Raw genomic sequence first — 12,793 nt, 5'->3', positions numbered from 1 at the left:
GACATAAATGTTGTGTCTTTTTTTTTTCCCTCCTACTGGGGAGCTGTAACATGATGACCCTCGGGGTACCTTCCAACCCAAGCCATTCTACAGTTCTGATATCTTTAGTATCCATCCAGTAGTAGGTTGATATCACGTTTGCAGTATCATCATTTACATTTGCAGAATTAAGACACTATTTTAGCAATGTTCACCTTGACATAATGTAACCTCTCAGGATACAAACACTACACAATGTTTTGTGTCATGTAATGCACAGGTACGTGGTTTAGCAATTCCCTTTCAGGCTCTGTAGCTCACCACATACTTACCTCCACACAACAAGCACTGAATGAATGCAGAAATAATAAAAATACTGCATCATCAGCATTGTATGCAAAGATTCAATATTTGTAATTCCAGTCTTTGCTTGCAGAAATTATCTAAGTTTTATATGAAGAGCAATTTAATAAATCTGTGACCTTCATTCATTACAATAGCACAGCAAACTTTTAAAATCCGTTTTAATTGCTGAACATTATAGTGACAGCCAATGCCCCAAAAAAGATCTCCTAAAGCTCTTCAACGGCAGAATTTATTCTGTACCAAATGATTAAGGAACAACATCCTTCACCTTTTATCGTATGCAGAGAATGAAGTTTTTGTAAGGCATGTTCCTTCACCATAAACATATTGCAACTATATCTTACATTAGGATTTCATTTTTAACAGCCTTAATAAAGGTTAGTAAATGAATAGATGTTGCAACACATAATTGTTAAGTTTGTTCTATAGACTGACAAATCAAATATAAGATGCACTCAAATCTGAGACACACTAACATTTAAAAACACTGAACCTCATTTGCTTATGATATGAAATGCCAGCAAGTCCAACATCCCAAACGAATTCATTTTATCACCACCTTGCACCTGTGACTTGTTACCACACTTATCATTGGGAGTTTACATCAGACCGTTCACCTCATGAGAGAGATGATCCTTGGCAAAAGCCCTGTCAAGTATAATCTTAAAGCATCCTTCCTATGGAAATAACAGATACTACTTCCTAGGGCAGGCAGCCTAGATAAAGACAAATACATACATACATACATATATATACACACATATTTTCACCATCAATCTGCTGACACAGAATTTGGCCAAACACCTATTTTAACCTCCAGGAGATCAGAGCAATGGGCCAGTAGTGACACAAAATTTCCAGATAAATGCTTCTGTCACTTCATTTAAAATAAAAAAAATAAATTTTGTTTAAAAAAAAAAAAAGAAAAAAAAAGTATTCTTGACAAGAATGCTGTGCTCCACCTTTGTCAAAATTCCAACAGTGCCATACCAAAGCACAAACTAAAAACTTGCAGAAGACCTGAGAGTCTGTCAGTCAGCCCAGCTTATTTTTCCATTCACACCACATCACCATCTAGGGTTCCAATGGGAAAATGAGAGCTTGCTTCTTTCAGTAACTTACAGACTTCAATGTCAAGTAGCTGTCAGTTCCCGTTGAACACACAGCTGCCTCAATACCTGACATCCTTTGATAAAAGACTGACAAAGGCAATCCAAATCTCACCTCTGGAGAAAAAAATAACAACACAAAAAAAACCCTGTAGATTTTCTCAATCAGTTCAAAAGTTTCCTAGCCAGGATACAAGACAAAGTATGTGAGTTTTACCCATCTTCCAAGGAGCACTCGAAATTTAACTACCAGCTCATATGCACCTTTACAATGGAATAAAGTTCATTACACACATTTTGTGCCACAACATCTTTCCACCGCTGTGCTAGTTTGCTAGAACACTCACTGTATGAAACCACATTTTCATTCCTTTTATCTGCAGAGATTGTTTAACTCCCATCTTTTGAAGCAAAACAAATGGTACAAAAAGGCACTACTATCTAATATATGTGGGAATTACTCTGACAGAGAAGTAAGAGCGGTCTTCAGAAAGTGCTCATCACACTTATAAATTGGTCTGATAATTCAAATAAATCACTTTTTACCACTTAAAAGATGTTTTAAACTGCTTGAAATATTTCCTCATTATCAAAAATATCTTCTCCAACAACATACAGGTGCGCGGTGAGAAAATAAATTCATTTTTAAGCAGAAAGAAAGTGATGTAGGTATGGTGAAGGAACATACATAAGATATTAGACAGATGATGGTGATTATGTATGAAATGAGGTGAAGGTATTGCAATTACAGTCACAAGGGTTCACAATCAGGGAATCCCTGAAGAATGGTGTGGTCATCAGATGTGGGAGATTCAGCTGACATCAGGCATCACTTCTGCTCGGCACGAGAAATGGTTTTAAAAGCTTGCTGCACTAACATATTACATTATCATTGAAGGTATGAGATGAAACATAGGTTTATACCTGCTGAAAGAGAACAAATTAATTTTAAGTATGAAATCATCAACGTAAAAGGGAACTATTAAAGTACAAATCAGAAGTATACACATGACTGAAGCTCAGTGTTGTGCATCACTTGAAGCACAAACGTAAAAGATTAGATGACTAACTGTAATCAAATACTACTTGCTGCTCAAAAGTATGATACAAAACTTGCCCCCTCACTGGAGTAAGCAGAAATGACACTAAACAAAACACAGAAGAGTCTCAAAGCAAAACCACATGAGAACAACCAGAACAATCTCTTTCTGGTCAAACAGGTGTACCATAACCATTAGTAGTTATATGCTGATTTTTAACAAATTTTAAAAGATAAAAATGAATGTCAAAGCAAAAGAACCTCAGTTCTCAAAACATTTCAGTATTAAATCTTAGTTGCCACTGAAAATATGAAAACCAGAAAACACAGGTAGAAAACGACATGTATAAAATGCTCTTTTTTTTACCCCACAGCAGCACAACTTTCTGATATTGGAAAGCTTCTTGCTAACAATTTCCTATGGTACAATTTGTTACGGCTAAGAGAGCACTTCTGGAAAAGTGGGAAAAAAACAAACCTGAGGTCACATCTAATCAAGGAGAAAAACTGTAAAATGAAGAAGTCATCCTTTTATATCCCCATTAAAAGGAAAACTATTACCTTATCCAAACAGAACTGAAATCACTTATAAACTCAAAGTAAGTAGAAAATATATGAATGCATTTGAAGAAAACAGATTTCCTGGATTTAAGCATTCATTGGTATATTTGGATATATTATTTTAAATGCCAAAGTAGTAGCCTCATTATCTCATCCTTTTCATCCAATGATGTTTAAAAGTACAACTGAAGCAAACCAGCAGATTTAATGAGTCACAGACACACAGCAGCTCCAGACATTATCATTAAGGAGGACGTATATTTTTCAAATGACAACATTTAATTTGCATGTTTCTTCTACACAACATATGAAGGAATGTGTTTTGAATACTATATTTGAGTTCTAACCGTTAGCAGGTTCTTTGGCCCATTCTCCATATACCAGGAGCAGTCCTTTTCAGACGTACTACCAAGGCTAAAACTTGACAGAACATCAGTTCTCAAATTCAAGGTATTTAAAGGTACGGGCTCTAGAAGTGATGATTCAAAGCTTCAGTCTTAACTGGTATGTACACCAACAGCTCAGAGCAAAAACTGCCTCAGCATGCTGACATCACTGCATCACAAACTGCTATAACAAAGAGGCTTCTCTGTCTCTTGTATCCACTAAAACTTTTTTTTTTTCCAATTGTTATACACAAGGAAGCCAAAAATCACATTATTAAGGCTCTTTTCTAATACAGTAAGTTCATACAACAGTCAGATGCTCCTCTACCACTGAAAACATCTCAAATATTCTTTGCTTGGATGGAAAAGAAAGAAACCATTCAGTGATGTACCACAGTAAAGTCTCACATGTAAATGAGTATGTAAGCCATTTCAACTGGACTACATTGACAGGTGTAGCAAATTTAAATATTCTTGATTATCTGAAACATTTTTTTTGCTTTTATAATGTTTCTAAATTGAATGCCATTTAGTTACTGATAAACTACCACTATAAGCTATGGTCAGTTTGAACAGACTTCCACCTGCAAACATGATGCATAATTACAAAAGGAAAAGAACCTTTCACTTGTATCCCAAATATTCCAATTACACACACACAATTGCTAAGAGTACATACAGTAGAGCCTTTCATGACCAGCTGACAGCCACTGTTCAAAGGTAGCTCACAAACAGAAAAGCAAATGTTAAGCCTGAGACAGAGTAGTGAAGAGTATCTACTTCTGTAAGAACACTTCCTGCTGCAGCTAATACATTCAGGTCAGTTACAGCAGCACGGGACATACTGACTGGGCAGAGCACCCTTTTTTAAGTCACACTGACACAGATGCTCTGGATCATCAAAAACTGCCACCCTTTCTTAAATCTGTACGTGGAAGACAAAGGAACCACAAAAATTAAGGGTCATTTAACTAAAACTGAAGAACTGAATCACTTCCGTGAGTTATTTTGTTTTAAATAACAGAAGATGATTGGCTTTTCAGTTACCTTACTGGTGCATAAAATTTTTATCTAGCAGTTTTACCTGTTCCTTGATGTCCTGTAACTGCTGCTGCAGCTTCTGTACATCTGCATTGACGTTAGTGTTGTCTTTGTCTTTCTGCATAACTGGAATGTTACCACTTGCTAGAGAAAACAGAGATGTTAAAATTTAGAGGAAATAAAGACACATGATCACATCTAATGAAAGAGGAATAATTATTTTCAGAGTACTAACTATAATTTTTCCAATTATCTGAAGTGATGCCATTCAAAATACTTGATAATCTAAATTCACTACAACCACACTGCGGCTCAAGTCCCAGGTGAAAAAAATCTGAGTTTTGTAGCAACAAATGTGGTAGGTACTTCCTCAGTAATGATGTTCAAGATGCCTGTAAGCCCCTCAGTGTTCTCAGAATTCTTATCGGTCAACAATGATTTTCCAGTGAAGTTCAGATAGTTAAAGAAATAAAAATAAAACATATATTTACTCATTTGCACACTAAGTCAAACTTTTGATTCATGGGTCCATTAATAAGTGGCCATGAAGTTTATGTTTCAGCTGCTACTCTGGATGATGGAGGGAGACTTTTCATGAAGTGGTTGGTGCTATCATGGTATCTGTTGCTAGCAGCGCAAACAGCAAATACGATAGGTAGCCTAACACTGTTTTCTTAAACTTTACTTCAAAAAGGAAAGGAAAAATTTAGGCCATTTCAAAGAATGAAAATGAAAAGACATTGGTGGGAGCAGGGGAAAGAGTGTTTGGAGTCAGGGTATTGGAGTCACTCACAAATATCATCAGTGGTATCTTCTGTACCTTTCCCTCCACAGCACATTATGAAAGGCACTCTTCGTTCTACCACTGCCCGACACTGTACACATTTCTTCATCAAGCTTGCACAATCTGAAAGGACAGAAATAATCTAAATCTGAATCCTGTTATCCTTGTTGTTCCTTTTTCCTACCCATGAACTTGTTTATTCTTTTCAGAGTGACAATATAGCAATATCATAACAAAGGTTTATAATACAGCTAAGCTGGACTCAAAGTCACATACCTACTGAGGTTTTAGTATTTTATTTTTTCAAATAAAAGTTTTCTGCTTAAGGACTATTTCAAAAAGAACATCCTGTGAAGTCTACTTACTCTCACAAGCACACATATGACCACAAGGCTGGAAAAGGACTGCTGCCTTTTTGTCTGAACACACTACACATTCTTCGATCTGTAAAGTACAATAAACACACATAAGAGAAAAGTTTATCTCCTGATGTTTATATGAACTTTCATTTTTCACTCTCTTTCACAAGGCACGTGAATTTTAAGGAGCTCCACCTGATGTTGTATTTACTAATTCATCACCTCAAAATGCAATTTAAAGCAGTTAACGTACTGACTTTGAAGAACTGATACTTGCTGGTAAAAATTATGTGTTCAGTACACTGACAGATATAAATAAGCAGCTGGGATATTTCTTTTTCTTTCGTCTCTTCTATTTCCTTTGCTGCAATGTATTACAGTAACCTGTACTAATATTCTGGGTCAGAGTTTTCTCATGCCATTTAATGTGATGAAATGTATGCAGCAGTCACAGACATCTCAAGCCACTCCATTCATATTGGTCTTGACCACCTCTAACTGATCACAAAATCATTGACCACATTCATTCATTTCTTAGCACTACATTAGAGAAATACTGAACAGATATTCCACTCCCTAACTCAGCAGAAGAAGTTCAAGGAAGGTTATCCTTTATGGATATCCTTTATGGCCAGTTTTCATATAGGAAAGCTGATTTCCATACATTCACTTCTTTAAATGGATAAGTGGAAGCAGCAGACCAACTGTGCTGCCCTGAGCCCCCCATGGCTGAACCTTTCCATTGAGTATTTCTCTACGTAGTCTGCAGAAAAAGAGCTGTGCTAAGATTTGCCCTTTGAGGATATACACGGAAGAATGAGTAAACAAGTATAAGTAAGAATAAAAGACTGAGCAGTAGAAACAATACTAATTTATATTTGCAATTTGTACAATTACAGAGTAAAACAAACAAACAAACAAACAAAAAACCAACAAAACAGAAGCCAATTAACCAAAGATGTTTAGATAGAGATAAAAAGAACAGAATGGATTTTCCACAGATTGGAAAACCTGTAAGTGGAATATGAAATTTATTTATTTAAACAACCAAAAAGCATCAGAAGGATAAGACCTGGTGATTAGCGGGAATAAAGAAATAAACAACATCAGGGGGGATGCACCTGGACTAGTCACAAATACCTGTGAGCAATTGAGAAACCTGAGGAACTCACTCTGATTAGGTCCTCAAAATAGGACACAAATAGCTATTACTCTGAAGGAGAAAGCACAATAAGATATAACTTCAGATGGCTGTATTACAAACTCTGATGACCTGAATAATAAAGATAATGACGGGGGAGAGAGAGAATGAGCAGCAGACAGGACATGAGTACAGGCAAACAGAAAAGAGCATCATGTGATATAGGTAGTTCCATCCAGTGAAACATCTGTAGGGCAAAATACTGCTTAAAATACACTACAGTTTTCCTTGACAGAAACAAAAAGCTGTGGAAGTTTTTACCTTTGTCCTAGACTGAACTTGTTCTTTACAGATGAGGCATTTTTTCACCCGTGGTGAGCACAGAGAACAAGTGGCAATATGTCCACATGGGCCAAACAGAGTATCTCTTTTCATATCTGAACACACCATGCATTCTTCTAAGGTTTCAGAGTCATTGTTGATCATAGATGGACTTCGGGAACCAACCTGACCACTGTAAAGAAATCCTGTAGTGAGACTTTCTTATTATTTTTAACCCATGCTGCGCAACAATTAGCTGCTTATTTATACGTTCCTATGCACTCAAGCATCAGTGTATATGATAAAACAATCCCAACTGTATCTTCCCAAATGTACAGTTGACAACAGTGCAAAAGGTTTCATGGTCAGTTAAGACATTCTGCAAAAACAGACCACACAAGTCAGAATAGCATTTTGTAAATGTAAAAAACCTCCCCCACCCCATCTTCTGAGTTATACCCTGTAGATTCATATCTGCATAACACCTAGAAAATCCTGAATATATTTGTAATACTTTGCAATCAGGCTTGTAAAAGAACCCTCGAACTCCGTAAGTGTCCTCAACCTATTTGTCCCCTGCTGCAGCTCACCCAGCAGAGGGAGCACAGGTTAAATGTAAACAGCTCAGTCCCATAATGCTCACAAGCCCATAAAAGGTGGCAAGAAATAGGAACAGCCACAGTGATGAGGCTGACAAAAAAAAAAATAAAACGACTGCAGAAAGAACAAACCTTTCACGCTTTGGGCAACACCAACAAAAAACAGTCCCCCTCTGCAACATTTTGAAAGTACGGTCTTTGTTGTCTTACAGTGATTTTTAAACAGGAAGTAGGGATGAGGATAGAGTCAATAATGGGAAAATAACTGGGACAAGTAGCAAGCTGTAAATTTTCATGAGCAGGATTCCAGTGAAACTGTAAACCTTAGAGAAGAGCATCTGAGGTGCCAGATCTAACCTCTCCTTTTCTTGTTGGAATGTCATACAATGATTCAGCTTGGCAGGTATTCAGGAGGTCCGTTATGCAAAGCAGAATCAGCACTGAATTCACACATTACAGTGGGCTTTGCCCATTTCAGTCTCCAAAACCTGCACAGACGGATTTCTGAGCCTCCATGGGCAACCTGTCCCAATGAGCAGTTAACTCTTCCAGTGAATTCCTCCGCCCCTTTCTGGAGCTGGAGTTCTACCAAGTTCCAGCTGCATCTTCCCAACTTTCCTTTCCCTCCCTCCCACAGGAACATGTATTTTGCTGTAATTCTAGTTCCTGGTACTGCAGTCTCCACCCTGAGTGTAATAACCAGTGTTGTTTACATCCCAACTCATCAAAATCCTTGCATACCAAGCTTCAGGAAATAACCTGCTCTAGTTACATCCAGTCTAACTCTCCAAAATTCTTACAATCTAATTCTAATTAGCTAGACCCTCTTTGAAGTTACCAAACCCCAAATCCAATCTGTCCCTCTCTCCACTAACAGAATTCCTCACAGCCTGGTCAGATAGCTGTTTTTCCTAGACAAAAGCACAGTCAGGCCATCACGCTGTTATGATACCTGCAGCAAAGCCACAGCTAAGCCGGTAAGAACAGCAAGCCCTACCCAGATCCAGATGCCACAGGGCAGGGGTGCAACCCACCCTGGCTGGTACCTGCCAGAGGAAAGACAACGCCTAGGAATAAGGTACAGTTCAAATTTCAGTCACTGCATGGAACTCTTGCAAAACTTACTTAAGTTTCAACAAATACATTTGCAGGTAGCATTTGGTGTACCACTGAATATAAAGAATTAAGCAAAAAATCAAGAAAGTGCTTGTTTGTTTAAATGCTGTAGGTAATAAGAGCATGATTTTTAAAAACATCACTTAATCTACAGAAAGCAGATTGGAAAGTAAGAATTTTACTATTATACAAACCTGACTTTTTCTTTGTGGCATTTAGCCAGTGCTTTGCAGAGGCTGGGGTCGGGGCAGAGATCAAGAGGAGACTGACCCTTCTTATTACGAATGCTGAGGTCAGCTCCGTTGGCTGCCAGAAAGCAGGCAATAGATGCTGCACTCTTCTTCTCTGCTCCCTGAGTGCCAAGTCCCATTATTAACTGAAAGGAAACAAATACGTAAGCAATTTGAGACACACTGCAGTTAAGAGAAGCCTGAACAAAGAAAAACATGCACATGTGCACATAAATACATACATGCATACATCTGTACGCCCAAGGAAGTGACTCCAGAATTAAGACTATTATATGGCTGTTTAATTCTACATCAGTTGTACTCAGCTTTTCTTTAAGGAACTAAAATTATTCAAGGAATAGGTCAGCTACTCCCCGTCTGGAGTACTGTGTCCAGGTGTGGACCCTCAGTACAAGAAAGACATGGAGATTTTGGGAAGGGTCCAGAGGAGGGCCACGAAGATGATCAGGGGGCTGGAGCACCTCCCCTATGAGGACAGGCTGAGGGAGTTGGGCTTGTTCAGCCTGGAGAAGAGAAGGTTGCGGGGTGACCTCATTGCAGCCTTTCAATACCTGAAGGGAACTTACTCCCAGGAGGGGAGTAAACTCTTCGAAAGGGCTGACAATAGCAGGACACGGGGAAATGGTTTTAAGTTAAAAGAGGGAAGATTTAGGTTGGATGTTAGGGGGAAGTTCTTCACTAGGAGAGTGGTTAGGCCCTGGAACAGGCTGCCCAGGGAGGTTGTGGATGCCCCGTCCTTGGAGGTGTTCAAGGCCAGGTTGGACGGGGCCCTGGGCAACCTGATCTGGTAAATGTGTATGTTTGGTGGCCCTGCCAGGCAGGGGGGTTGGAACTACATGATCCTTGAGGTCCCTTCCAACCTGGGTTATTCTGTGATACTGAGACACCAAATCTCTGAGTCTCGGTAGTTCTTTCTAGCTATAAGTTTTTATTTATTATGTGACTACAAGCTACAGCATTCTTGAAGGTTGCTTCATGTTTTCATGGATACCTGCAGGCCAGCACACTTTCCCATGATTGGATGAAAACTACATAGTTTGAAAGATTTAATATCAGGAGTATCTGAATGCTTCTGTATACTGTATGCCTTAAAAACACCAAGATGTGATCGCATCACATGACCCTCTTCTGGAAGTATGAAACACTTTAGGCACACAGAATTGATTGAAAAAAAAAAAATAAACCAACAATGAAAAGTCCAGCACAGCTGCAGCAAATCTCTGGAGAATCACAGAATGGCCTGGGTTGAAAAGGACCACAATAACCATGGAGTTTCAACCCCACTGCTGTATGCAGGGTCACCAACCACCAGACCAGGCTGCCCAGAGCCACATCCAGCCTGGCCTTGAATGCCTCCAGGGACGGGGCATGAAAGACATCTGGACTCCTACAAGTAATATTTGTATTAATTTTTCACTTTATTGTCTTGAAATATTGCAGAAGCGTTGCACTACAAAGATGCTCTCTAGGTGTTTTAGCCGGTTGGCATCTTAAATTTTAATCTAGCTTATACCATTTTTACAATACCATCACCATAGATACAAGTATTGTGCTCATTTAGTATTTACAAAAAGATACTTTGATCTGCTGGTTACCTTAAGAGTTCTTAGGCATACAATAGCCAAGCTTGACTCCATCTCACAGCTTCTGCCATATCTTACTTTGTTTTATATCACTACATAAAACAAGTTTTGTTTTTGTGCACTTAGAGCACGTATCTCCTTCACACTGCCCAAAACTTCCCAAGTTTCTTTGTTAGGTAAAAGTGAGCTAAAAAAAAAAAAAAAAAGCAAAAAAGATGAAAAGGTTGATCAAGCTAAAATATGGTGCACTACTTGGGTTTCTTTTTTTCTGGCGGGTGGGGTTTTAATGAAAGAGCAATTTCAGGATCAGAGATACAACCTTAAAGAGTCTTTCTGTTAGTTACGCTACCTTTTTCCTATGAATCCAGTGTATTTTTTTTTAATCTATCCAGCTCAAATGAAACTAGAAGAAAATGAAAAAAACCCTCCATTTTCTCTGAAACAAAACTCTCAAAAATGGATGTTATAAGGTGAAAAAACACCTGTGCTAGAAAAGGTAAAACAACTCTTCCAGTTTCATTGTGGACGTCACTGATGGTAAGGCAATTGAAAAATCTATGTATCAAATGCTGAACCTAAGAAAGAATATTTATCTCATTCATTCCTTTCAAAATTAAATACATGCACACAACGCGTTTTGACCATCGCTCACAGAGTCCATTTCAGATCATGGGAACACAACAGAGTTCTGATCAGCTTCTTCCTATCACTTATAAGGACACAAGTATTTTCTCATTTATGCCAGTCGTACTTTTAATCTTTCCAAAGCTTATCACAGTGTGTTTCAGTGAAGTAGCCAATTTGAAGACTATTTGTTGTACAGTAGAATTACTTTTGAAGTAAAGTTTTGAAGAAAGGCTTCTCCATCAAGTTTTTCTGGAATGAAATGCTGGAATTGTCACCCACAGTTTAAATATGAAAAAATTATGATGATATTGGCAACAAATGACTCAGTAAATCTAATTCTGTGCCGTGCTGCATATCTTTACTATTCACAGGAAGAAAAAAGAAGTGTTTGCTTTCCACCATGAAAATCACTCACAAGTTTTACTCCTCCCCTTTCTATTGGCCAAATTAGAAACTTCGCGTGGCGCTCACACACCTTTTCAGGCATAAGTACATTTATTATTATTATTATTAATTAAAAACATCTTCTATTATCTTGCATTTCTTAGACTATTTCCTTATTACAGTATCACTTCTGAAATGGACTCTGTCGCAAAGATATGGAACAATCAATATGTAAAGACTGAAAATGCTTTATTCTAACAGAAGAAGCTCTCAGAAGGTTGCAGCAGAGTCTGAACAATGAAAGCTACAAACAAATCATGCAAGATGTTGAACCACAGAAAACAATTTTAGTCTTATTCTGTACTATATTACTGCTTGTTTCTCTTTCCAAAAACCACTTCTGACTTTTTGGCAGCTGTACATGTTCACTATGAAAGACGGACCTGCCGAACTATTTTGAACCCCAATTTTTCTTTAACAAAGGCAATGACTAAATGTGAAAAGCCCCATTAAAAAAAGGATTCCTGCCTACACTGCAGTGTAATGTGGTATCTACATAAACTTATGCTGCCAAAAAACCCCAAACAGTTCAACAGTACAGAAACGAGACAAGCTAGAATAATAAGGAGACAAACACATAAGAAAAAAAGAATAAATAAATGCATTTTATTTACTGTGTTCTTTGATGGCTCCCAAGCAGTATCTACCTTGCCCACATCTTGCATGTCTTGGAGCTGGCGGAGCTGTGACAGCGTGTGGTGTCGCAGGGCTTCATGCAGGGGAGTATCCCCATCTTTATCCTGGATATCCAGCTTAGCACCTGCACGGACTAAGAGCTGAGAAGAAAAAAACTCACTTTAAAACACAAGAACAGCTCCTTATCCCATATAAACGCTAATTGCAAGGAATCTCTGGTTTAGGATTCACTATCAAGTCCAAAAGGGTTATTCTTTTCCCACACCACAGTACACAGTTGAGAGCTCAGCCTTCAATTGAAGCACTTCACCTGTTTCAAATATCAATTTTATTCCAGCAGAAGCCTAATTGCTTGACTGAGTGATAGCTAAAAGTGATGCTATTTCACAGGATTCTATCTTTAATTTGTACCAACTATCCTACAAACAAGGCAACATATCAGAGCAGTGCA

General features: G+C 38.1%; 1 protein-coding gene across 3 annotated transcripts in view; it reads right to left on the bottom strand.

The window, feature by feature from the left end:
• Positions 1-12,793, bottom strand: part of MIB1 (mindbomb E3 ubiquitin protein ligase 1) — a 64,506-nt gene that overhangs the window by 5,551 nt on the left and 46,162 nt on the right. Inside the window, exons 15-20 of one of the 3 annotated variants that reach the window (XM_015855418.2) lie at positions 12,321-12,482; positions 8,996-9,177; positions 7,087-7,279; positions 5,631-5,709; positions 5,302-5,388; positions 4,525-4,625 (exon numbers count right to left, since the gene is read on the bottom strand). In XM_015855418.2, the coding sequence (XP_015710904.1) occupies positions 4,525-4,625; positions 5,302-5,388; positions 5,631-5,709; positions 7,087-7,279; positions 8,996-9,177; positions 12,321-12,482 (804 nt within the window). Of the gene's footprint in view, positions 1-4,524; positions 4,626-5,274; positions 5,389-5,630; positions 5,710-7,086; positions 7,280-8,995; positions 9,178-12,320; positions 12,483-12,793 lie in introns of all 3 variants that reach the window. The other 2 variants (XM_015855420.2, XM_015855417.2) reach the window with 2 other exon arrangements.

This window comes from Coturnix japonica, chromosome 2 (assembly GCF_001577835.2).
Source record: "Coturnix japonica isolate 7356 chromosome 2, Coturnix japonica 2.1, whole genome shotgun sequence".
Lineage (NCBI taxonomy): Eukaryota > Metazoa > Chordata > Aves > Galliformes > Phasianidae > Coturnix > Coturnix japonica.
Note: the sequence above shows the minus strand (reverse complement) of the source record. Positions and strands in the feature narration are given on the sequence as shown.